At 58.9% G+C, this 24,461-nt stretch overlaps 3 protein-coding genes across 3 annotated transcripts; 1 reads left to right on the top strand and 2 right to left on the bottom strand.

The window, feature by feature from the left end:
• Window positions 1–2,717: 2,717 nt before the first annotated feature.
• On the bottom strand, window positions 2,718–3,742 carry LOC136050025 (cytochrome b-c1 complex subunit 9). Its single transcript, XM_065738641.1, has 2 exons — window positions 3,565–3,742; window positions 2,718–2,834 (listed from the first exon to the last, which is right to left on the bottom strand). The coding sequence occupies exons 1-2, from the start codon at window positions 3,703–3,705 to the stop codon at window positions 2,787–2,789; spliced, it is 189 nt and encodes a 62-aa protein (XP_065594713.1). The 5' UTR covers window positions 3,706–3,742; the 3' UTR covers window positions 2,718–2,786.
• Window positions 3,743–4,666: 924 nt separating this feature from the next.
• ZMAT5 (zinc finger matrin-type 5) lies at window positions 4,667–12,191 on the top strand. Its single transcript, XM_065738789.1, has 5 exons — window positions 4,667–4,964; window positions 5,254–5,316; window positions 5,479–5,559; window positions 9,690–9,801; window positions 11,978–12,191. The coding sequence occupies exons 1-5, from the start codon at window positions 4,838–4,840 to the stop codon at window positions 12,105–12,107; spliced, it is 513 nt and encodes a 170-aa protein (XP_065594861.1). The 5' UTR covers window positions 4,667–4,837; the 3' UTR covers window positions 12,108–12,191.
• A 2,966-nt stretch (window positions 12,192–15,157) lies between these two features.
• Window positions 15,158–19,635, bottom strand: CABP7 (calcium binding protein 7). The gene is made up of 5 exons (XM_065738640.1): window positions 19,190–19,635; window positions 17,809–17,952; window positions 16,675–16,787; window positions 16,013–16,166; window positions 15,158–15,932 (listed from the first exon to the last, which is right to left on the bottom strand). Exons 1-5 carry the CDS (start codon window positions 19,296–19,298, stop codon window positions 15,805–15,807), a joined length of 648 nt encoding a protein of 215 aa, XP_065594712.1. The 5' UTR covers window positions 19,299–19,635; the 3' UTR covers window positions 15,158–15,804.
• Between the last annotated feature and the right edge of the window lie 4,826 nt (window positions 19,636–24,461).

Genomic DNA, 24,461 nt, shown 5'->3' with positions numbered 1-24,461 from the left:
TCTACTGTTTGTATTATTTAATTCGGAGAGTTTATTTTCATACTGGCTCCTCCTGCCCTCGCTGCAGCCCATGGCAGCTTCCAGGCCGTGCACTCGTGGCAAGGCTTCCCTGGGACAGCCCTTCCAGCTGAACGCTCAGGCTGAGCAATGCTGACACACACACACACACACACACACACACAGGAGTTGAGGTGAATGAGTGTATCATAAGTTTCTGTCCCTCGAGCAAGGTGTGTGGAAAAGTGAGCGTGCCAATAAATGATTAAAATCTCATAGTCGGTGTTTTAGGCTCTGAAGAACTGTATTGATCTTGAAGTTGGAGGAACCTCAGCAGTGTGCTGCATCTGCAGGCAGTGAAATTTGTTTGCTGCTCTGTGTTGGTTTAGTGAAATGAGATCTAGCCGCTGAGACTCGAGATAATTGAAAATCAGGCTCGTGGTATCCAATGCAAGCTGACAGTAACATGAAAATTGGAGATAGCAGGGTCAGAGTCCCTGGGGAGCCACCTCCTCACTAACTGCTTGTCACACTCGGTGGAGCAGAACTGCCCTGATCCTAGTGCTTGCTGTTTGGAAGCCTGGGAGCTATTAGTGAACAGCGGTTTCTAGTTGCTGAAAGGGCTTTCCCTCGGGGCTGTCTTTTGTGATGGAGATGGTCTGAGCACAGAGAGAGGCATGCAAGGACTTGAGTTTGCTTTATAGCCTGCTTTTAGGTCCCACTGCTGGTGGGAAAACCGCTCGGTTGCTGTGGTCACGAATCACTTGCATGGTTTTGCAGTGCTCTTTTCCTCGTGGAGAAACTTCCCGGTAACAGTCGGACTTGGCTTGGCTAGTCTGCTCCAGACGCCATCTCCGCACCACTAGGTTCTCCTCGTTAAAGTACACATGTGTAGAGTAGAGCAGACAAAGCTGCCTGCGCTTGTTGCCACGTGCTGCATAAGCCAGCCTGGGGCTGTGCAGTGAGCCGCTGCCCCGGGGTACCTGAGCGCTGCAGCACACCGCTCAAGGGCTGTAGTGCTGCCTGCTTTTACGCAGAGGGCGGGGACTGTGGGGCTGTAGGATCGGTGCTGCTGCCAAGCCCTGCTGTGCTGGGCTGTTCCCAAGTGTGGAAATGTCTGCACGTCGTGCCGAACCTCGTAATGACAAGGCACGGGAGAGAGGGAATTGGGTTTACCAACTTCCCCAGAACCCAGAGTCGAGGAAAATTACCCGCTGGGAGAACTCTCCGGTGTTTTGTGGCTACTGTTCTCTGGCCTGAGAGCTTCATTTACTCTCTGCCAGACTGCCACAATGCTGTCTCCCCCTTCCTAATACTGTATTCATCTTCAGTTCTTGCTTCTAAGAAGCTGCAAATCTCTATCACCTGCTCAGCATAGTGTGAAGCTATCAGCACTGCAGCCAGAACTTGGAGTAAAGCAGCACTTATATGGTAGCAGATAATCCCAGGAAGGCTTAAACCTCTCCTCTTAAGCATCTCTGTAAAAGCACAGCTGGGGCTGTGAAAAGCCGATGTTGTTTTTTGCTCAAAAACAAGCACAATGTTTTTAAGTCCTCTTAATGTTCTTACAGTAAACGTTTTACTCCTGTCTGGCACATATTTACAAACCCAATAAAGCTGCTTTCATTAGCACCGGCTGTAATTTGCACTGCCTCATCCATTGCTAAAATTGCTGCTTATTAGTGAGAATATAGTAAGGAGGGAGAGATGTGTTGTTATAGGTCCTCCAGCAGCAGGCTTGGAAGAGAGGGAAAATGGGAAGAGCAGGAGCTGGTTGCTGCCAGCTCTCCCTGGAGTAATTCTGTTTTAATTGAATCATTAACCCAGACAGTATCCTAATAGCCCTTCCTCACGAAGAAAGATGTTGGAAACGGCCGCAGGGAACAGGGGCAGGCCTTTCAGAGAAGGTGCTGAGAATTACTCTGTTCCCCAGGAGAGCAGAGGCACGGATGCTTGTTGCAGAGCTACGTGATTGCTGTCCCTCCTCAGCAGCTCTGCTGCAATCTGAGGGGACCGAGGCAGGCTGACAGCACACCAGGAGCGTTTCATAACAGCTCAGCTCTACAGAGCACTCAGAGCAGGAAGGCACAGGAATAGTCAGTGATGTATCTGCAGCCCACGTCGTGGATTTTGTGGTGGGCTGCAAGTCACACACCACCCCCATTTGGGTACTACTCAGCCCCACAGGGCCCGAGCGCAGCAGTTCTCTGTGCTTAAGGCAGGGGCAGCAGCTGTGGAGTCATGAGAAGCCAAGAGCCAGCACAGCCCTGCATTAAAAAAGCTGATCATCATGTCCCCGTGAATGGAGTCGCTTTGCTTCCTTGCTATGAGCAGAGGGAAGCAGGCAGCTCCTTGCCCCCATTCAAGTTGTCATCAGGCAGTAGCCAACGGTGGTGCTGGTGGAGCTTGGCTGTGTAAGTGCTTTCACACTGCCCTGAGAAGGGCTTGCTGTCCTACAGTGTCCTCAAGCTAAGGCTTGGGGCCACACTGAAGCACTCTCCATTTCATCAGTAAGGAGAAGCTAGAGGCAGAGCAAAGGAGAGGCAGGTAAACACACAACCACGAGGCACAGGTCAAAGAATTTTTTATTTTAACACAGTATGTTTCAGTACAGCAGCAGAACTCGTTGAGTCCATCTTGGCTGGCATCATATCAGTAGGTGGCTGATATAATCTGGCTCGGAGTCAGCGGGGGACTCAACTCCACTCTGATATAACCCGTTTCAAGAGACTGAATCCTTCTCTGCAGGGTCTTTTGCCACCCCAGACTGGATCTTGCTGCTGAGCGTTTCAGTCTTGACTTGTCTCATACTTGTGCTTGTTGTGTTTCCACAGTTTCTGAATGCAAAACAAACAGACAGAAAACCAAGAGTTAGCTTTTCAGCGGCCTCGGGATAAAGCCTCACTTTGAAATCGGTAACAGACAACAGGGGACAGAAGGACGTGCAGAAAAACACATCCACAAGCCCCAGCACAGCTTGGGAACAGCTGCCCGTGCCTTCCTGCCGTGCCTGTCCAAGCACAGCACAGCAAAGGCTGCAGGACAGCTGCTCCACCTTCCTCCCTGGGGGCTCACAGAGCACCCAGTGCTGCTGCACTGCACAGTGTGGAGCAGCGAGGCCGAGTGCTGCCTGGCTCCGGGCTGCCACACACAAAGGAATCCTATGAGACCTGATGAGCTCAGGGCTAACGGAGCGCCGTGCAAGGCACGTGCTGCACTTCGCTGTTTGCTCTAGAGCATCCCTGAGATCAAAAAAACAACTTGGATTTCATTCTCTGCATTCACTCTCCGCTTAAGGACGCCTAACGCAGGCGTCACCAACCGTCACCAACCGTCACCAACCGTCACCAACGGGAGCTGAGCGTAAAGCTCAAGCTCGGGCGTCGCTTTCAAACAGCCTCTAACACACGGCCGCCGCAAGGAGACACAGAAGGGACGCCCCGAGCTCCTGGCCGCCCGAGCCGGCAGAGGACGCACCGCGCGGAGCCGGCCGAGCCCGGCAGCGCCCCGCCACGACCTTCAGGGCCGCTCGTCCCGCGGGGCGGCCCCGGCCCGGCTTTCCCTTACCCCCTCGTTGAGGCGCTCGAAGATGGCGTCGGCGCCCTGATCGAAGGCGCGCTCGAAGATCACGGCGCCCAGCACGACGCTCAGGGCGAAGGTGGAGGTGCGGCGGAACAGCGCGCTGTACGCCTGCCGCAGCAGCGCCATCTTGGAATCGCCCACTGCGCACGCGCGGCGCCGCGGGGGCCGCTGGGAGTTGTAGGCGCGCCCCCCGCGGGGGGGGCTGCTGGGAGTTGTAGGCCCGGCCCAGGTGAGCGCGTAGGCCGCGGGCGCGGGGACGCGGAGCGGATCGCGGGGAGCGCGGCTCGGGTCCGTCCGCCGCTGGGGGTCGGGAGGCGGCGCCGCCGCCTGGAGGCCGCGGGGCTTCGTGCTGCTGCGCGGCCGTTTGAAAGGCAGATCCGGGGGCTGCGCAGCCGCAGGGGCACCCGGACGGACGGGAGTTTGGGGTCGGTGCGCTCCGCGCCTGGCGCTCCCTGCGGGGGTGCGGTGCTCTGGGGACGCGGTGCTGGAGCTTTAATGGGGCGGGGGGGGCTCGTGGGGTGCGTGCGGCTCGGCCCTGCTCGGCACGGCTCTGCCTGGTGCTGCGCTCGCTGCCAGCGCTGAGGAACCCTTAGAGAGGCAGTGACTGATTCCCACCGTCATTTATTTATAGCGCCTTTCTTTCTCGCTGCTCTCCGTGCTGTTTTTTTAAACGCGTTTGACTTTCTAAAGCTGGAGAATTGCTTTTGGAGTTTATCTCCCACTCTATCCATCTTCAGCATTTATCGGGTGCTGTTATATCTCATGGAGAGAACAGTGGGCTCCTGGGGGTCCAGCAGCTGGGCAGCCCCAGGGCAGCTGGCTTACAGCTGGCTTACCCCCAGCTCTTCCTTGGGGTCGGGGTGGATGCAGAATTTCCCACCCTTGCGTAGCAGCTCGCTTGGCTGTCTGCAGCCCCAGGCTGTGTTCCTGGCCCTGGTGCAGCTCCTGGGCTCACAGAGCCTCCGTGGTCTCCTAGCAGAGCCCCCATGGCACAGGGAGGCAGAAGTGAGGAGCACAGAGCAGAGCCTGCCCTGCCATGCATATGCAGCACACAGCACCGTGTGTGTGTGTGGCCCCGGGGGACGAGAGTACACGCTGTCAGGTCTCACCCCCTCCTCTGTGTGCCAGCCCTCAGTGATTTGAGTTCTTCTCCTTTGGAAGCAGGCACTGTAAATCTGTGCTCCTTCAGCACGTCCCGGGCACTGAGGCTCTGTGTGACGGCTCTCAGGCTGCGTGATGCCACTCTGCTGGGGGAGAGATGGGGAAGAGGTACTTCTGTGATTACTGCGACCGCTTCTTCCAGGACAACCTGCACAACAGGAGGAAACACCTCAACGGAGTGCAGCATCTCCGGGCTAAGAGAGCCTGGTACGACTTGTTCCGAGGTGGGTGCAGCTGTCCCAGTGCCAGCCCTGGGAGACACATGGCACTGTGTTGTGGCAGTATCTGGCATGGGGAGAGAGCGTGGAGAGGAAAGCAGAGAAGGGGATATTCGCAAGCCAGGAAAAAGCTGAAGGCTGGGGTGTAGGTGGGGACTGTTAACTCAGTTTGCCCTTGGCTTAAGGTCAGGATTATCGTGTGGAATGGCTTCATGTTGGGCAGGCTGAGCTCTGGTAGGATGTTACTGTGCAGAAGATGTGATCCTGTCCTGTGTTGTGTCATTTACCTCCGCAGATGCTGCTGCCATCCTGCAAGAGGAGCAGAGCAAGAAGCCTTGTCGGAAGTTTCTACAAACAGGTGAAGTGGAAATACCTCCTTGTGTGTGTGTCTGCCTTGGAGGGAGTGAAGGGCACGAGGTCTGTGTGCCCTGTGTGCAGTGGAACCTGGGTTTGCACACAACTTTACATGGGAGGACGTCGTGTGTGCATTACCCACTGAACTCTATATCTGTTCTTCCAGGGCAGTGTGACTTCGGGTCCAACTGCAGATTTTCCCACATGACAGAGCAGGACCTGGAGAAGCTGAGTGCACAGGTGCAAGGTGAGTCCTGGAACAAGAGAATGTCCGGGGGGGTCTCTGAGAAAGGGGCAGATGCTGCAGGGAGCATGGGAGGTGGGGGGCACACGAGGTGTTGTGCAGTGAGCATGTGGTCCTGTGCTGCCTGTGAAGGTGGCTGCTCCTGCCTGCCTCTCCTGGCTGCCCGGAGGCTCATTGTAATTGATGCAGTTTTTCAGATGCTCCCTGCTCTTGATTTCCTGGCACAGACACAAGGCTGAAGAGTTGAGCAGCGCTGCTGCCACTTAGCAGCAAGCAGCTGAAGCACAGAGTGGGCTTCCTGAGCCCTTGGGGTTTTCTTCAGTCAGGGAATGAAATCTGTCAGCAGCAGAGGGCACTGGTACATCACTTCCCCTTATATTTATGGTTTTGTTTTCCCCCCACCTCTCTCATCACCCAGGAGCTGTAGCTCCCATCTCACTCTTGTGAAAAGCTATTGGGTGATCGGGTGTGTTATCCCGAGGAGAAGAAAAGGGGCCCTGGGTCCAGAAACAGGCTCTGCTCATGTGGTTTTCAGTGGAACTGAAGTTTGGGCAGGAGACAAGTAGTACCTGCCCCCCTCCTCTGAGTCTCGGGAGCACTTTTTCATTCCAGCACAACTTCTTTCTGAGGGCGATGCCTCCCCACCCTACAAGGAGCAGCAGCTGTTTTCCCTGGAGTGTTTATTCCTCCCGTAGTCAGAAAAGAAGTGAGTGGGGTGTTGATGAGTATTTGAGGTCCCCTGTGGTGATCATCCACTCCCAACCCTGCTCTGCTCCTTGGGTGAGCTGCAGCAGGCTGCTCAGGGCCATGTCCTCATGTGTTCTGAGCATTTCCGAGGTCAGAGACCCATACCACCCTTACAGTAAAAATGTATTTTCTTCTCTTTCCCTGGAAATTCCCGTGTTTCCGTGTGCTGCTGGTGCCTCTTATCCTTTCACTGGATGCTGTCACGCAGCCTGGCTCCGTCGTCTTAACATGTGGGTGTTTACACACATGGCTGCTGCACCTCCCTGAGCCTCTCATTTCAGGTGCTCCTTTGGACTAAGTCCCATATGAGATTTGGAGTGTGCGTGGGCTCCAGGTTTGGGGAGGCAGCACTTCAAAGCTGCTTTCCTTCCAGCCCTCCCCGCTGCTGAGTCAGTGCGGGTCCCCAGGGCGATGCTGAATCAATAGCTGAGCAGTGCTGGCAGTCAATAAAAGCCATCTCATGGGGCTGTGTGGAGCAGCACTCCTCTCCCCATGGCTGCCACAGGGCTCACGTGCCAGGCTGGCTTCACAAGTCAGCCTGCTTGGAGGAACCTGTGGTGTTTCCAGGCTCTTTATTGCAAGGAAGAGAGCTCTCTGGAGCAGAGCAGAGCTGCGGGGGAAGGCTGGCAAGCTCCTCTGCTTGGGCAGGCTGCCTTGCCAGTTGCACTTGCTACTGAATATTGACTTGTGTCAGACAGGTCGGGCGTAAGTGGGAGCTGGCTGGTGAGAGAGTGGCTCCTGGGAGCCCGCTTGGAAGCCTTGCATTTGTATTACCAAGTCAAACGTTTAATTAAACAATTAGCCTTCACCAGGGGACAGCAGGGTGCCTCGTCCTTGGCTGTGCTGTCACGCATGCTGGGCTGTAGTTAAATGCTGCCTGCCTCTCTCACACCGTTGCTCCGTGGGAGCCCTGGGGGAGCCAGGCGGTCTGGCTGGGGGTCACACAGAGCTCAGCTTTGGGTTTGGTGGAGGAAAAGAGCCCAGCAGGACACGGTGGGCAAAAGGTGGAGCCCACAACGGGACAGGATAAACAGCTGCAGCTGCTAAGCCACCATGGTGGGGACACGTCAGCATTGGGCTACTGAGGCAACAGTGTCTCAGGTGGTGAGACTTAGGACGGAGCTTACAGCAGCCTTGTGGGTGCAGGTTGGACCACAGGGTGCACGAGGCATATGGGAGACTTGATCCTCACGGTGTGAGCCTCAAGGCTGTTCTCCTTTCACCAGAGCAAACACCCCAGCAGAGTAAGGTTGTGAAGAAGTCCTGAAATGAAGTGCTGTCCACCACGGACCTGTGTTCAAGGCCAAGCTGGACAGGGCTCTGAGCACCTGGTGGAGCTGTATTTGGGGTGGATGTGTATTCTGAATCACAGCAAAGCCTTTCTGGCTCCTGGGCTTTGGGTCCCTGAATGCCTTCTTGGTGCTGGTAGTTCTGTGGCAGTGAGTTCTCTGTGCTAATGATGTACTTTATTAACAGCCAGAGGGAACGCTGCCTTATTTCTTAAGTTCAGCCTCGTAAAGCAGGGAACTCACCTCGCTGTCTGTGCTAGTTGTGTGGCTTACACGGGGACGTCTCTGTCTGCTTTATGCCCACTGAGAGCCTGCCCTAGTTCGGCTGCAGCAGCTCTGCACACGGTAGAATATGCTCATAAAGAAGCAACAGTTTCCACCTTCAGGAGGGAGGGAGGCATATTCCCAGCTGTTACTGCATCAAAGCATTACCCGCTGCATCTGCTGCATCATTCATCAGAGAGACACTTCCAGGCTGTCATTTTTAGTACAGTCATGTCAAGAAAAGTCACTGTAAAATTGGCATCTTCTTGCTTGAAGTTATTGGCTCCCCGCTAATCTGCGTCACTTCTGCTCGTGGTGTTGACACAGCTCGGCCTCTTTGAGCAGCCCTGGTTTGCAGGGGCACAGCTGGGTCTTCTCCAGCCATGATGGTTGTGTCACTGCACACACGTCTGTGCTGGGGGGGCTGCCTGGTCACTTGCATGGAGCCTCATCCAGGTTCTGCACCTCGACGTCCTGAGCGACGTGGGCACGTTGCAAGATCTGCTCTGGTGTTTCTCTGTCTCTCCTTTATGGTGGAGAAAACTTGCTCTGAAAGTTGCACAGGGAGAAAAGAGAAGTGTGACGTTCTAGGCTGGCATCGTTAGAAAGGCTGTAATAATTAAGCTTCGAGGCAAACAGCCCGGTGGGGGCTGAGGGGAGAAGGGCCTTCACACGCGTGTGCCTGCTGCAGTCTGCTGGCTGCGTGGCCAGTAGCCGGGGTAAGGGCTGGTGGCTGTTTCAGATTGACACTCTGGACTGTGTGCTGACGTTCAGGGAATACGTGGCCCCACTAAGGTTGGAAAAGAGCACCGAGATCAACAGCCCACGCCCACTGTGCCCCCTGCCCACGCCCCTCAGTGCCACATCCCCACATCCCCTCCAGGGACAGTGACCCCACCACTCCCTGTGCTGCTGCATCACCGCTCTTTTGGGGAAGTTGTTGTTCTAGTGCTCGGCCTCTGGCACGACTGGGTGGCTTTCACCTGGGCCTGGCTTCAGCTGGCGTGAGCTGGGAGCTGTCCCTGCAAAACCAGCAAGCTCCCTGGGACGGGGCAGGGGCTGTGAGCTCCCACCAGTTCGGTCTCTGCTCCCAGCAGAGAGCCTTTGGCTGAGGAATTGTAATGTGAGAGCTGCATTCAGCTCCTGTCCTGAGCCTGAGCCGAGTGCCCTGGTTACCAGGCTGATCTTGTCCTCCGGTGCCTTCAGGCTCTCTGTATGGCTCTGCTGGGACTTTCCTCCTCAAGAACAACAGTGGGAGATGTGCACAGCCCCGTTTCCAAGCGGTGCCCTTATCTCTGGCTTGCAGAGTGTACCCCGACATCGGGACCACAGCAGGCACTCTTTGTGGTGGCACCGTCGCCTCCTCCCAGCAGCAGCAGATGAAAGGGCTGGATGACAAATGATCCATCTCCGGCTGCTCATTGTGTAGCACATTCCTGCCATCCTCATTAATATTCAGCAGGCAGATGAATAATTGGTTGCCACCACGAGGATGAAGTGATCCTTCACTCTGCCCAGGCAATATCAATTTCACACCCTGTCTGGAAACGTATAATATTTTCCTTCAACGTGTGACATACGGTGCTGAGGTGTGAGCAGCTCCGGGAGAGCACGGCCACAGGTGGCAGATGGTGGGGTCCCCTCCTCCCTGGGAGGTTTGGGGATGAGGATGAAGGCTTGGATGAAGGGGATGGCACACAGCTCCATGCCCAGGCCAGAGCAGCGTGGGCAGAGGGGGCTGCCATGGGTAGGCTGCAAGCTCCCTGAATAGCAGTGCACGTGGTGGAGGGGAAGGGCTGCAGGGCAAAGCTCTGACAGCTGTCTCTCAAGCAGGGGAGCAGAGATTGAGGGAGCTGCGGCAGGAAGGAGCAGAAATCCCACCCGGCACCATCGAGGACTGGCTGGAGAAGAGAGCCAAGAGGATGAGCACAGCTCAGAGCAACAGGTACCACGGCTTGGGGGGGGTGGTGTGGAAAGTGAGGGTGTGTGGGGTGGGAGGTGGTGCTGATGCTGCGTGGCACCACATCGGCTCTTGGCACACACGGGGATGTGGTGCAGATTCGGTCTCAGCTGTCCACGTAAGGGATGTGTGCGTGCGTTCCCTCTTGCGGAGGTGACAGGGCAGGTCCTGCTGCCTGTCCTGCTGCCCTGCTGGACTCGGGCAGGGAGCTCCTGTGCCCTTCACACAGTGCCAGACGTGTCTGGGAGGATGCTGCTGTGGCAGGGCAGCATTATTAATGCCTGGAGCTGGTGACAGCGGGCTGGTCTCGTCTGCCGACAGCTCCCCCATCCTCTGCCTGCCCTGTCTGCAGGTCTGTGCCTGTGCCTGCCTTCTCCTTTGCCAGTTGGAGGCAGGATTGGCTCCTCCTGCGTGCTGTGGGGTGCCTGCAGGTCCCTGCTGCTTCCCTGCTCACCTGACAGTGCCGCAGGCTTAATTGGATGACGTTTGGGCACGTGCCAGATCTCCCTTTGTTCTTTTTTCCTGTTTGCTCCTGTCCTCTCAGTGTTTGGTCTGGGCAGGATCTTCCCTCTGGTGGCTGTCTGGTTGTGCTGCTTGCTGTTCTCTCTGTCCCTCGGCCTGCTGCTCCTTGCCCTGCAGTCGTGCTGCCCTGTTAGTTTGTCCTGCCCAAGAACATGATCTCTGGATAGATCAGCTCCCACAGAGGACAACCATTGCTCAGCCCAGACCTTCTGCAGACCTGCATGGTCCCTGCAGCCTCTGAACATCCCCTGAACTTTTCAGAAGGAGCACAATGCTTGTCCTGCTGTTTGGGACGGGGGCTTCCATGGCATGTAGTGTGTGGCAGTGGCTCAGGGGCTGCTGAGCATCACCTCCATCAGCCCCGTGGTGCTAAAACTGCCACGCTGCCCTCCACCCACAGCTGGGCTCAGCAGTGTGATCAAGGAGGCCTTTGCCTGAGCCATATTTGGGAAGTCTCATCGTGCCATTGCTTTCTGGAGAGCAGGGGGAGCTGGCTGTTGTAGGTGTAGGTCGCTGAGCTGTGCAGCTCTGATTTTTCCCCTCGTTTCCAGAGGAGACACCTGCAGCTTTCCATCACAACGGGGCTCAAGGGCTGGAGGTCCTGAGATTCCCTTGTGCCCCTGGGAAGGCCGTAGCCTTGGCCCTTTCTGGTCACCAGAGTCCCCGTGGGGCTGCCATTCTGAATGCCCCAACAGGAGGTGAACCCATCACAGCACTTGTGTCCTACGAGACCCCCAGGAATCGAGTCCTCCCTGCTCATGAGTTCTGCTGCTCTCATTAGGGCAGCTCGTTAGCTGCTAGCTGTGGTGTGTCTTGTCCTGCTCCCTGTCCTGCTGGTCTGCTGCTGCAGGACCTGGCTGTAACCTGGGGTGTGTTCCTTCCCAAAAGGGGCTGGTGTGTGCCTGCTGGTGCTGCTCCCATCCTTGATGCAGAACGGGGGTCGAGCTTTATGCCAAGTGACTTTACCCTGTGCTAGTTGCCTGGAAAACACCGCACTGAGCTCGTGGAGCTGGCGTTGGGCCACGCCAGCCCTGCAGGGAGAGGAGGGTGCTGCTCCTCTGGAGCATTATGTAAAGGAGCGTGATTACATTTCCTCTGGCATAACAATTAAAGGGATCATCAGGATCAGAGGTAGCGGCCTGAGACGGGGAGGGCCGCTGTCAGGGCTGGTGCTGAACAACAAATGAGTTTTGTGTACCCTTTCCCATGAACCCCTCAGTGCATTTGCCGTGGGTTTCAGCGTGCCCCGGCCGAGCACTTGCTTGGCTGGAGACAAAGGAGCGGTGCTTCTCGTTGACGGCTTCCTGGGCTGTGAGCTGGGGAGAAAGCCTCTTCCCCATGAGGGTGCTCCTGGGAGAGCAGCTGCGTTTTGGCAGCGCTGCCACTTCCGAGGGCTCCTCGTCCTCTGGGGAGTGCCCAGCTGCCGTGGGGCTGGGGCTGCCAGGGAGGAAGCCACGCACACATCTGCGGGTATTGCTCGTCCTCCGAGCTCAGCCGTGCCAGGAGCCAGGGTGTGTGTGGGGAGGGTGGGGGTCAGGGCAGTGCTTCTGGGGGCAGCCAGAGGGGCCCGAGCGGTGTCCCTGAGCAGGGCCGTGCTGGCAAACCGAGGGACTCAGCTCTGCCCTTCCCATCTCTGCAGCGCTCTGCCCGAGAAACCCGCGCCCTTCCAGTACCCGCCCGGCTGGCCCCCGCTGCAGGAGCTGCCCCCATCCCTACGGGCCCCCCCACCTGGGGGGTGGCCGGTGCCCCCTGGCCTGCAGTGGGGCTGAGGCATCGTGCTGGGGCTGGGCTTCTTCCTAGCCTGAAATCGGGACTGGATTATTTATGCACGCTTTTATATTAATAAAACTCTCCCCCCCCCCCCCGCTGCAGCCTCGCGTTGTTTCTCTCCTGGCGGCCTCGCTGGGCCCCGTGGGGGAGTGGGAGTGAAGCTGCACGCTGCTCCTGTGGGCTGCCCGTGTGCTGCCCCGGGCTGGGGGAGGAAGCTGTGAGCAGGTTTGTAGGCATCGCTGCTTAACGTTCCCTCCAGCGCTGATGGTTTACGTTCGCTTCTCTTAAATGTGGTGCATAAAACTGCGGGGCTCCGGTGCTGCAGCTCCTAACAAAGAGTCCGGGGAGCTCCCGAAACCCCGTGCTCCCGTTCCTGCTGCCTGGAGGTGAGAAGAAAAGAAGGGAAATAAAACCGATTCCGAAGCTTCTCCTGCGGGAAAACACCTCCGGGGTGGGGGCAGCGGGGTGCCCAGCCACGGTGGGCAGAGCAGCCCCGTGCGGCCGCCAGCGCACTCCAGGTTTGGCCACGCAGGCGGGCGCTGGGTCCAGATCCATGGAGAGCACGGCAGCAGCCAGCCCTGCTCTGCTCAGCCTCTGGGGGATCACCCGCAGCCCCCAGAGGGAAGAAGGGGAAGGGGACTGCCTGCCCCGAGGGGCTGCGCCTCTCCCAGTGGCCAAAGGGAGGGACAGTGACCCCAGAGGGGCTCTCTGAACCTCGTGCCCGGTTCCCTTCCCCCAGGCGGATCAGAGCCCGAGCTCCCTTCCCTCCTGCAGGCGTTCGGGCTGGCAGCAGATGTGTGCTGGTCCCTGCTGCTCTGATGCTCTGCAGTTCCCCCTCGCAGTGTTTTGCAGCTCCTAGCCCGTGCTGCCAGCCCCCCACCCTGCTCCGTGCCACCCCATGCCCAGGTAGGGAGCTCTGCAAACCTCCAAGAGCATTTGCAGATTCAACGTTACAGACATTTGTAACCCATAAACCACAGTGGGCTGAGCAGGACGGGGCTCTCAGTGCCTTCCTCAGCTCCCACAGTTGGCACCCTGCTCCCAAAGCCAAGGGCACGTGGCACCTCTGCACCGCCACCGCTGACCAGGTGCACCCCGATGTAGGAGCTCCCACTTGATGTCCCCCTGCTCTGCGCGTCCCCAGCTGTGCCGGGCTGGTGGGGCGGCTGCAGCGGTGGTGTGAGCCAAAGTGCCTCTTACGGAGCAGGAGTAATTTATTGGAGGCTTTTAGGGAAATGAGCCACTCCTGGGCTGCTGCCAAGGTGCAGCCCCGCTGCGCTCTGCCCGGTGTCCTCTGGCAGCTCTTGGAGGGAGAGGGGATGGGGATGGGGATGGGGATGGGGATGGGGATGGGGATAGGGTGGGATGGATGGGGATGGGCTGGGATGGGATGGAGATGGAGAGGGGATGGGGAAAGGATGAGGATAGGATGGGATGGGGATAGGATGAGACGGGATGAGGGGATTGGGATGGGATGGGGATGGGTATTGGGATGAGGATGAGGATAGGGATGGGAGGGGGAGGGAATAAGGATGGAAATGGGGAGTGGGATGGGTTGGAGATGGGGATGGGGATGAGGCTGTGGCCATTCCACTCTGCTTGCAGGAGAGAAGCAGAGCTAACTCTTGCTGCCCCAAAATGCTCCTCAGCACCCAAACCCAGGCAGTTCTGCTGCCAGTCCTTCTCCCTCCGCTGTGTGCCTGCAGCAGCCCCCACGCAGGGTCCTGCTCTCCCCACAGCCCCACGGCCATCCCTTCTCCCGCCGCCTTCAGAGCGCTGTCAGCGTACGATGTCTTCCTCGTCAGCCTTAATTCAATTAGCGGCCGCCGCAATGAGGCATCCCCGGCTGCAGCACCGCAGCCCAGCACCGAATCTGAGCCGAGATCTCCAAACTGCCTCGAGAAAGGCACCCGCTCCGAGCCCATTAAAATTAATTGAGCAGCTTTGAGAAGCTGAGCTTGGGGGACGGCATTATCCCTTTTATCTAATTTTTCTTTTATGTTATTGTATTTTCGAGCAAATTAAATCGTCCTGTATCGTTGTTACGTTTTTTCTTCTCGGCTTCCTTATGTTTATTCACTGCCTCTGGAAGGGACTCGCTCCGTACGTGGGTATCTGTGCATCCCAGAGCCCACGTGGTTCCCTCCGAAAGTGCCGGTTCATAAAAAAGCCAAAGTTTCCGTGTGGAGATGGATGAAATTTCATTACGGGTGCTGAGCCTCCCCCACTCCTCGAGGCAGCCGTGATGATTTCAGCGCCGTGGAGCGCTTCCCATTTTCATTTCTCATTTGGACGCTGGGTTCAATTTGTGTGATAAATGACATGGGATCAGAAAATTAAGAGTGTGAAGCGAAAGAGCCCACCCCAGGTCGCCCCCTCCCCACTGAAGGTGGCTGTTCCCGTGCTGCAGCCCCCCCCCCTCTCCCGTGCTCTGAGCTGAGCTGAACCCTGTGCTCCACATCTTTTTCTGCCCCCAATGTCCCATGTGCAGTGGGTTTTGTACCCAGGCTGTGGCTCTAAGGGATCCGGTGGGCAGTGGGGAGTCCTTGTGACCCCATGAAGTGGGGTTGTCCTGCTTGGAGAGTCCCCCCCCCCCAGGGACGGCCACCTCCAGTGCTGGCAGTGTGGGAAGCAGCTGTGGCACGGAGAGCTCCCCGTGTTTTTATTTATTCTTTTAATCTCTTTGCCATTAAAAATGCATCGCTCGGGGGCTCGGGGAGGGCCGTCCATCAGGGGGGTGCGGGACCCCCCCCAGGAGCACACGTAGCAATGATTTCCAGGGAGCTCTCTGCAAGTGCACCCGTAGGTCCGTTCCTGGGATGGCATTTGGGGATGGGGGGGGGTTGTTTGGCACACAGATCAACGCCTAAAGCTGAAAGCATCAGGGCACAGCCAGGGCACGGGCAGCACCCGCTCCCCCTGCCCCATCCCACAGCACCACGAGCCCTGAGCAGCCCCGAGCACTTCAGAAATCCCAGATTTATTTCAGATCGATACCAACCGACCAAGGAAGGAGGAAACAAAAAACCAGAAAACAACCAATAAAGGAAATCAAACCAAACCCAAAGAATGAGAAACAGACCCGCATCCGAACCAGTCCGGTGCCGGGGTGCTACATACAGGCTGGGAGGGGGCGGGGGGCGGGGGGCCCCCGGGATGCGCGGCTCTTCCCGGCGGGTCCTTGCAAAGTGCTTCAAGCAGAGGTCGGCAGTGCCAGCCCCGACTGGCGGGGGGGGGAAACTGAGGCACGGCGCGGGGCGGGGGCAGGGGGTGACATCCAGCCCTTGGCAGCGACGTCCATGCAAACACTCCCAGATCTCCGAAGAGAAAAACATGTCACGCGCGGGTGTATTGCTTACGAGATGGTTTGGGTTTGTGTTTTGTGTGTGTGTGTGTGTTTTGTTCTGTTTTTATCATAAATATCGAGCTATAGAGGCTACAGTGGTGCATCCGCCGGGTCGCCCCGGCTCGCAGGGATGGGGCAGCGGACGGGCTCCATGCACGTTGCATGCACTGAGTATTTGCTGGCGAGGGTTACTTTTGTGTGCGTGTCTCTCAAAGTCACTGTGTCCCGCAGACCCTGTGAGCTCCCGCTCTCCTCTTCTCTCCATCCCCGGGTTGTTTCCTCGTGGGTCTGCTGGCAGGACGTGGGCGTCCCGCACGGATCCCGTGGCACACGGACACCCCACACCCGCACTACTTCATGCCGCTGCGCAGCACCTGGTTGGCCGCGATGAGCATGACGCTGATGATGAAGGCGATGGCGAAGGCGCAGATGAGGCTCTTCCGCACGCACGTCTGCCGGATCTGCTGGCTGGAGCAGGCTGCGGGGACAGCCCCGGTCACCCCACGTCCCCATCCCCCCCACACCGCGACCCCCCCACAGCCCCCGCGCCCCACTCACTCTCCACTTCGACGGGGCACTCCTCGGCCGTGCCCATGTGGCTCTCCTCCTCCGTCATGATGATGTTCTCGATGTCCTTCATGGAGAGGTGCTCGCAGAAGGTGTCGTACAGCAGTCGCTTCAGCTCATCCACCGTCAGCTTCTGCATGTCGCACTGCGGGGCGGCACACGGTGCGGGCACCCGGGGGACCCCGTGGGGGGACCCCGCTGGGGGCTGCCCCCCAAACCCTCCCAGGCCTTGGCGTGGTGGGGCTGGGACACCCTAGGGTGCTGGGCCATGCTGTGTTTTGGCTCCTGACCCCACACCTGGCCCTAACGCACAGCCTGAGCCTCACCCTGACACCGAGCAACCTTAACCTGGAGCCCGAGCCCGATGCTGAGCCCCGCCCTCACCCTAAACCTCAGACCCTCACCCTAACCCCAACCAAAGCCCAGCACTAATCTTGAACCATCCCTGACGCTGATCCCTACCCTGACCCCAATCCCAACCTTATCTCCAACCCCAGCCCCAACCCTCACACTACAACTCCACTCCTAACCCCAATCCCAGTCCTGTCCCTGCCCCAAACCTCAGCCCTGTCCCCAGGCTCAGTCCCGGCCCTCACCCACCCCAAACCTCCACCCTCTGATCCCAACACAGCCCCGCTCCCCCCGTCCCTTACCTTCCAGAAGACGGTGTCGAAGTCGGTGCCGTGGAACTTCTCGGGGATGCCCGAGGTGGACAGTTTGGGCCCCAGCAGTGTCACAAACTCCTCAAAGTCCACCTGTCCATCACCTGTGGGGCACAGTGGCAGCCAGCACCCCATCACCACACTGCGAGGCCCGAGTGCATCATCCCCTGGATGGTGCTCAAAAGGGCACTGAGAAGGGGGCCCCCACGTCACTGAATTGGGGTGATGCGTGGTGGCACCGTACCCCACAGCCTTGGGGCCCAGCTCCAGGGTTTCTGTGGGACCCCACTCATGTGTTGTTGGGGGTGGTCCTGCTCCTGGACAACACCTGGGGGGACTCCTCGGCACCCCTCCATCCTGCCCAGGACTCACCCATCTCCATGCTGGGGTGATTTGGGCTCAAGGATGTCACCACTCGGGGCCCTATGCTGCCTGGGGGACAACAGTGCCAGACAGGGACCCCAGATCCATCTGCAGACCCCAACACCAGCTGAGGACCCCTAAAGCCAGAGGGAACCCCAACACCACTGGGAGCCCTATGCTGCCCAGCACCCTCCCTCAGCTGGGGACTGCAACCACAGCTGGGGACCCCAAAGCCAGGGGGATCCCCACCACCACTGGGACCCCCCCAGTCACCCCGACCCCTTTGGGACCCCACTGCGGTGCGGCCGTGGGCTAGATCCTGCAGCTGGGGCGGGTGCTGAGCTCCGCTGTCACGGCGGCACTAATGATGAGTAATGAAGGGAGCCGCGGCTTGGCAGCCTCGCCTGAAAGGCTTTTAAATGGGGGAAAAAAAATAAGAATGAAATCCTATAAATTAACATGCTCCTTAAGGTCCCGACGAGCGCGGGAGTGACAGGGACAGGATGCTGTGGGATGGGGCATGGCCGGGGCGTGGGGGTGAGCATGGGGTGCAGGATCCAGGGGTGAGTGTGGGATCCAGGGGTGGGTGTGGGATCCAGGGGTGGGTGTGGGATCCAGCCCTCACACCCCATTCCCATGGGGTTTGTAGATTGGGAAGAACACAGTTCCCATCCTGCCAGGGGAGGCTCTGCCTTTGCACCACGGCCCCGCTCAGTTGTGGGGTGGCTCTGGGGCCCCATCCCCCCCCGCAGTGGTCCCTACCGTCCATGTCGAGGCGTTGGATGATGACCTCGAGCTCCACCTCGTTGGGCATGTAGCCCAGCGAGCGCATGGCCGTGCCCAGCTCCTGCTTGGAGATGAAGCCATTGCCGTCCCGGTCGAACACCTTGAAGGCCTCGCGGATCTCTGCGGGGGGAACGGGGCTGAGTCTGACCACCTCCCGACCCCGCAGCGGTGGGGAAACTGAGGCACAGCGGGGACGGAGCCCTAAGTGTCCCCAGGCTGCAGCGCCCCGCGATGGGGCGGGAGGGGAAGGAGGCAGCAGAAGGATTTGGGAGTTTCTGCCCCAAAATGTGCCCCTGGGCTCTGCGGGTGGGTGGGGGCACCTCGGTGGGTGCCTGCCCCAAAGCCAAGCTCGGATTGCCTGAAAACCCAAAGGCACTGATGAACACCAACTCCTCCTGGGTGTGTTCTCCCCAGCTCATCCCATTTCCAACCCACGCCATCCCGGGGCTGCAGCAGTGCTGGGTGGGCTCGGTGGGTTGGGGCTGGCGGGCAGCGGGGTGGCAGCGGGCGGTTCCCCCCCTCCGTGGCCCTGTGGGGTCACCTTGGGGCTCCACCAGGACCGGGGTGGTGGGGCACACTGCAGTGAGGCCGTGCACACTCACACACACAAACACCACACAGCCACGCTCTGCTTGAGCGTGCAGCACTTGCGCGTGCACAGCGATGCATGCACCAGCTGGTGCTGTACCTGTGTGTGCGCGCACACGTGCAACGGCACCTGACAGCGGTGTGCTCGTGTGCACACAGTGACACTGTGCTCGTGCATGCACCAACGCCTCGCAGGGACGCTCGGCTTTGCACACGCACACGCTGGCCCTGCAGCAGGGCTGTGCACATGGACCCGTCGCGCTCTGACGCTGTGCGTGTGCACACACACTGCAGCGATGCTGCCGTGCACACACACACACACACACACACACACACACACGTGCACGGTGTGAGCCCCATCTCTGCCCCATCGGATGTGGGGGTCCCTGCACTGTGCCTCAGTTTCCCCCTCCGTTCTGGTGGTGACCCCGCAGCCCCTGACACTGAGCCCACGGCCACCCCCCATCCCACCACCCAACTTTTTTTGGGGGGGGAAATACAGCCATTGCAGGGGCAGCCCGGCCCCACGCGTGGGATCCCCTCGCCCCACAGCCGTGACCCCATGAAGTGTGTATCTATGGAGGGGGGGGAGGGCAAACAGGTGACAGACACCACTGCCGTATCGCGGCACCGCGGGGGGGGACCAGGCCCGGGAGAGGCTGAGGGGGGGGGGGAAAGAAGGGGGCAGCAGTGCCGGAGCCGCGCGTGGGTCACCCCCCCCCTACAACATGCGGTGCCCCCCCCATCCCCCGCCCCCGGCGGTCCTCACCCTCCAGTTCGTCCTCGGGGATGTCCACCGGGTGCTGCTCGGCCAGCAGCGGGGGCACGCTGTAGATGCCCCGGTACATCAACGCGGCGGTCACCGGGTGGAAAGGCATCTTCGGAGCTTTGCCGAAATCCCAAAGTTTCCCACCTAAATCTTCGCTTTCCGCGGGACGGGGCCGCAGCCCCCCCCGGCTCTATGGGGCCAGCAGCCCGTCCCCGCGGCCTCGGGGTTCGGTGGGGCCGGGGCCGGGGCCGGGAGCGGGCACACGACAGCATCCAGGCACCGCTCAGCGCCCGCCCGGGGCCCCGCCGCCCCCCCGCGCCCAGGGGTGCTGCCCCGCGGGGCCCGGCATGGCGGGGCCTTCCTCCTCCTCCTCTTCTTCTTCCTCCTCTTCTTCCTCCCCGCTAAGTTTCGCGGGCAGGAGGCGATGCTCCGCGCTGCGCTGCGCTCCCGCTGCCCGCCCCCAACAACCTGCCCGCCCCCGGCCGCGCCCCCGGGATGGGAGGGGTGGTGGGATGGGGATGGGATGGCGAGGGGATGGGGGTGGGAATGGGATGGGAGCAGTGGGGTGGGATGGGGATGGGATGAAGGGAGTACGAGGACGGAATGGGGATGAAACGGAGACGGATGGGGGTGGGGGTGGGATGGGGATGAGAATGGAATGGGGTGGGGATGAGGATGGGGATGGGGATGGAGAGGGAATGGGATTGGGATGGGGATGGGATGAAATGAGGATGGGGACAAGATGGGGATGGGGAGGGGGTGAGGATGAGATGGGCATGGAGATGGTATGATGCCAAGACCTCGTGGAAGGGGAAAGAGCACTGGAGCCATAACAGGGTGGGAAAGCAGGAATTGGGGACAGTGGCATCCGAAGCCTAAGAATGTCTGAAAGTGGTGGAGAAACAGAGGCACAGCCAGGAGGGCTCTCAAAGCTGACACAAAGCACAACACTGTGGGGCTGAGTGGGGGTCTGACCCACTCACACAACCCCTGGCCCTCACTATGGGCCATGCAATTTTGGGTCATTTTCTGCATCTCAGTCCTGGGAGAGGGCCGCAGGAAATCCCATTGCTTTTTAAGACTCCCAGATCAGCCTTTTCCCCACAGCCCGGGCAAAAAAGGGTACAATGAATCCCAGCACTGCCCTGCATCCCTCCGCACCTCCTGAATTCATCTGCACGTTGGAATGCTCAGCATTGCCTTCCTCCCCCTCCTCCTCCTCCTCTCCTGCACAGCTCAGCTGCTCGGGGTCCCCACTCCACTGTGTTTGAGCCAGGGGAGTTGGGGGGGTTGAGGGAACCCCGCAGCCCTGCGCAGCCCTGAGCACACACAGCTGCTGGGGGATTCTCTGGTGTCTCCTATGAGGTTGAGCTCAGCACGGCCCTATGGGGAATGAAGTTAATTTGGGGTTTTTTCAGCCTTCCCAACGGCCAAATTGCATAAAAGCTGTGAAAAGTCCACTTCTTCGAACCCTTTTGGGGGTCTTGAGTGTATCCTCATTAAACAAAAGTAGTGCCAGAACCTGAATGCTGCCACCAGGTGAAGTGAGGGAGGTGCGCAGGGCCCGACCCCCACCACCTCCACCCCTCCCCAAAGAGCCTTTATGGGAGAAAGGAGCCAAAAAATAATGAAGAAGAAAAAAAAAAAAAAAAAGGGAAAGCAGCCTAATTGAAAATCTCCTCCTCCTTCCTGGTGGATCAATTCACTCTTCAATATTAATGAAGTCGCCCTCCCAATTAATTCTGCGCTCGCCTACTGGAGGCCCAGGGGTGGAAACTCATTAATTTCTCACCACCCAAATCCGGAAGAAATAACACTGAAAATCTCCAGGCTTTTTTCCTGCTGTTCTGGGGCTGATCCTCCCCGACCCCATACTGCCCCTCAGTGCAGAGGGAGCAGCGTATGGGATGAGCAATTAGCAGCAATTTAATTGCACGTCGAGGCCGATGGCTTTCCATTGGTTTGGGGTGGTTGGTGGCACAGCCCTGGGGAAGCCCCATGGCGTGGGTGCTGGCCAGGACCCCGCTCCTCCTGTCTCCCTCTTGGCCACAGTTGGGGTGAGAAAATTAAAAGAAAGGAAAACATACAGACCCCGAGACGTTCCAGAGATATCTGTAACTTCATCTTCCCTTCCTCATTTATTAATGAGCCGTCCCTCTCACTCTCACCCCCACGGTCCCCTGGCGTGGCTGGAAATGCCCTCTAATCCCCCGCTGCCCAGCACAAGCTCACGCGCTCTGTGTTCTCCTTGCCCTTATCTTATCTCGCCAACTTAATTTGTCTGTCTGTTCACAAGGCTCAGCTCTGCCTCGTGTCCCTGATGGGATTCACAAATGTGCCTCCGGGGAGAGGGGGAATCTGGCAGGGATGGCACAGGATGGGGTGGCACAGGATGGGATGGGATGGGATGGGATGGGATGGGATGGGATGGGATGGGATGGGATGGGATGGGATGGGATGGGATGGGATGGGATGGGATGGGATGGGATAAGATGGGGATTGGGGATTGGGATGGTATGGGGATGGGACTGGAACTGGAATAAAATGGGATGGGGATGAAATTGGAATTGGGATGGGATTGGGATTGGAATGGGGTGGGCATAGGATAGGGATGGGATAGAGATGGAATGTAAATGAGGATGGGGATGGGATTGAAACTGGGATGGGATGGGGATAGGAACAGACGTGGGATAGAGATGGGATAGAGATGGGGTGGAAATGAAGATGGGGATGGGGTAGGAAGGGTTTTGGATTGAAAAGAGTATGAGAAAAAATGGGGATGAAACGGAGATGGGGATGGGGATGGGATGGGAATGCAGAGGGAGACAGGATACAACTATCTCATGGAGACAGAGATGGGACATGAAAGCCCAAAGGCTGTGGGCTGGATGGGGAAAGCTGGTAGGGCTGGTGAGGGGATGGCAAAGCCCGCAGGGACACCTCCGCTCCCCAGGGACCGCCCCACGGACCCCTCCCTGAGGGCAGCACGGGGCTGCCGGGCCCCGCAGTGCCCTTCGTGCAGAGCGCAGGGAGGGGATGTGAGTGGTGCGCGGTGGCCGTCGTGTCCTTTTAAAGTCACCCGCTGGCACCGAGCCCTGCGAGGCGCCGGAGGCATCAATCTCCCCGGGCCGTCGGTGTCAGCCGTGTATTTAGTGAAATGTTTCTTAAATGAACGCTTGATGGAAGAAGAGGGATGGCTGCGCCGTGCCGGGACAAGGTTATCCCTGCTGGCTGCCGCGATTAACCGCGGGCACGGCGACGGCCGTGACCTGCAGGAGCCGTTCCCAAATCCCATTCCAGATGCGTTTCGGAGCAAAATACATCTGAGGTGGGGAAACGTGGGGCAGAGCCTCCAGGTAGATGGGGCAGAGGGGGTCTCGCCCGGGAACCTCCATGGGGTGGGCGGAGTGGGGGTCCCAAATGTGCTGCAGCAAAACATAACATCCTGGCACCCATTATATGGTCCTGCACGCGTCCTGTGCCAGCCCGTGGCACCCCGCATCCCCACATGGATCCACTATGTGGTCCTGAGGTCCTGCACCCCACCAGACACCCCTGCAGCCCCTCACAGGGCTCTCAGCTCTCCCTTCCCAGCTCCCTCGGCCCCTTCCCCACGAAACCCCAGCAAGGCCCAGCTGAGATGCACTGAGCTCGCCAGGTCTCAGCGGGGATACGGGTGGCTTTGGGTGCTGTGCCCCTGTCCCGCTCCCCCTTGAATTTAACCCTACAAAAAACAAAGGGGACCGCGTGGCTGCGGTGGCAGCTCTGTGCCACACAATGCTGTGTCAGCGGTGGATGAGCACTGGGGACAGAGCGGGGAACAGCAGCTGCTGGCGGAGCAGCACGCGAGGTCCCCGTGTCCCCAGACGTCCCCATGTGCACATCCTCCTGGGGGCAAACGCAGCTCCCTCGTGTAACAGCAATTCCCCCCCGTGCAAACGCAGCTCCCTTGTGCAAATGCCCATCGCTTGCACGCGCACTCCCTCAGTGCAAAAGCATCCCTCGTGCCAGCAGCAGGGGACGCAGCGCGGGGCTGCGCGCACCATGCATAATGCATGATGCGTAACGCGTGGCTGCAGGACCGGCCGCTGCTTCGCCACCGCGCAGGACGAGGGCAGAATGACAAGTGGGTCCCGCAGGGCAGGCAGCCCGGGGACACCGTGGGGACACCGTGACAGTGTCCCCCACCACCCACTGAAGCGCCGTGGGAAACTGCTCAAAAGCAAAGCCCAAGGAAACGTAATGTCCTCCCTAGGTTTGCCCCAAACACCACGAGCTCTGTCCCTGCAGCCCCGGGGACCCCCGCGTGCCCACCCCGGGCGGTCCAGGGCTCAGCCCAGGACTGCAGAGCTGGGGGTGAGGAGGAGGAGGAGTTGTGGCTGGGCCTGGGAAGCGCTGCTTGATAAGTTTTTTTTCCTTGGGCAAAGTCATCTCAACCCAACCCACATCCTCCCAGAAGCCGTCTAGACTTTGATGAATTTAATTTTGCTAAAAAGGGAAAAAAAAAAAAAAAAAAGAAAGAGATGGGAATGAAATTTCCTTTGAAAGCACTGGAAGTTCCCATTGCACCAGTGCCAGCAGAGTGGTGGCACAGAGCGGCCGTGGCTGTGTGTGTGCAACACTGGAGCACAAGTGTGCAGTGTGCAAGCAGGAAGAATGGCAATGCTGCGAGCACAGGGGGCTGCAGGGCTGTGGGCTGTGAGTGTGCAAGGCTGAGAGCATGGAAACCTGGATGGATGCAATGCTGTGAGTGTGCCAGGCTGAGAGCACACAATCCTGTGTGTGTGCAATGCCGTGTGTGCAAGGCTGCAAGCATGCACTGCTGGATGCACACAAGGCTGCAGGTGCACAAGGCTGTGTGCAAGGCTGAGTGTGCAATCCTGTATGTATGCAGTGCTGGATGTGCACAGGTGTGCAAGGCGGTGTGTGAGGCTGCAAGCGTGCAATCCGTGTGCACTCAGGGCTGTAAGTGTTCAGTGCTGCGTGTCCCAGCTCCGTCTCGGGGCCAGCTGCCCCCGTGGAGGCTCTTCCCATCCTCTGCAGCCACGAGCGACCGCTGCATTATTTATATGGAGGCTGCACTGTGCGGGAAATCAGGTCAGCCCCCCACGCCCCCCCTTTCCCAGCACCATCCCTTTGGCACACGCAGAAGCAGCGATCCCACCTCCCCTGGGCTGCCCTGCCAGGAAAAAAACGCACCCCACGGAATGAGCGGCTGCCACGTGTGGAAATCCACCCGTCGGGGCTGAGCGAGGGGCAGCCCTGGCTTTGG

The sequence above is a fragment of the Cyrtonyx montezumae genome, unplaced genomic scaffold, assembly GCF_038088225.1.
Source record: "Cyrtonyx montezumae isolate F1298 unplaced genomic scaffold, pur_monq_1.0 scaffold_23, whole genome shotgun sequence".
NCBI lineage: Eukaryota > Metazoa > Chordata > Aves > Galliformes > Odontophoridae > Cyrtonyx > Cyrtonyx montezumae.
The sequence above is the reverse complement of the archived record's forward strand: the minus strand, read 5'-3'. Positions and strand labels throughout refer to the sequence as shown.

Coding starts and splice junctions, on each gene's coding strand:
- LOC136050025 (XM_065738641.1), bottom strand. CDS start 3,705: ATGGCGCTGCTGCGGCAGGCGTACAGCGCGCTGTTCCGCCGCACCTCC. Junction 2,835..3,564: donor TCGAGCGCCTCAACGAGGGG/GTAAGGGAAAGC, acceptor TTTTGCATTCAG/AAACTGTGGAAACACAACAA.
- ZMAT5 (XM_065738789.1), top strand. CDS start 4,838: ATGGGGAAGAGGTACTTCTGTGATTACTGCGACCGCTTCTTCCAGGAC. Junction 4,965..5,253: donor CTGGTACGACTTGTTCCGAG/GTGGGTGCAGCT, acceptor TTACCTCCGCAG/ATGCTGCTGCCATCCTGCAA. Junction 5,317..5,478: donor TCGGAAGTTTCTACAAACAG/GTGAAGTGGAAA, acceptor CTGTTCTTCCAG/GGCAGTGTGACTTCGGGTCC.
- CABP7 (XM_065738640.1), bottom strand. CDS start 19,298: ATGCCTTTCCACCCGGTGACCGCCGCGTTGATGTACCGGGGCATCTAC. Junction 16,167..16,674: donor TCGACACCGTCTTCTGGAAG/GTAAGGGACGGG, acceptor GCCGCCCCGCAG/TGCGACATGCAGAAGCTGAC. Junction 15,933..16,012: donor GTGCCCCGTCGAAGTGGAGA/GTGAGTGGGGCG, acceptor CTGTCCCCGCAG/CCTGCTCCAGCCAGCAGATC.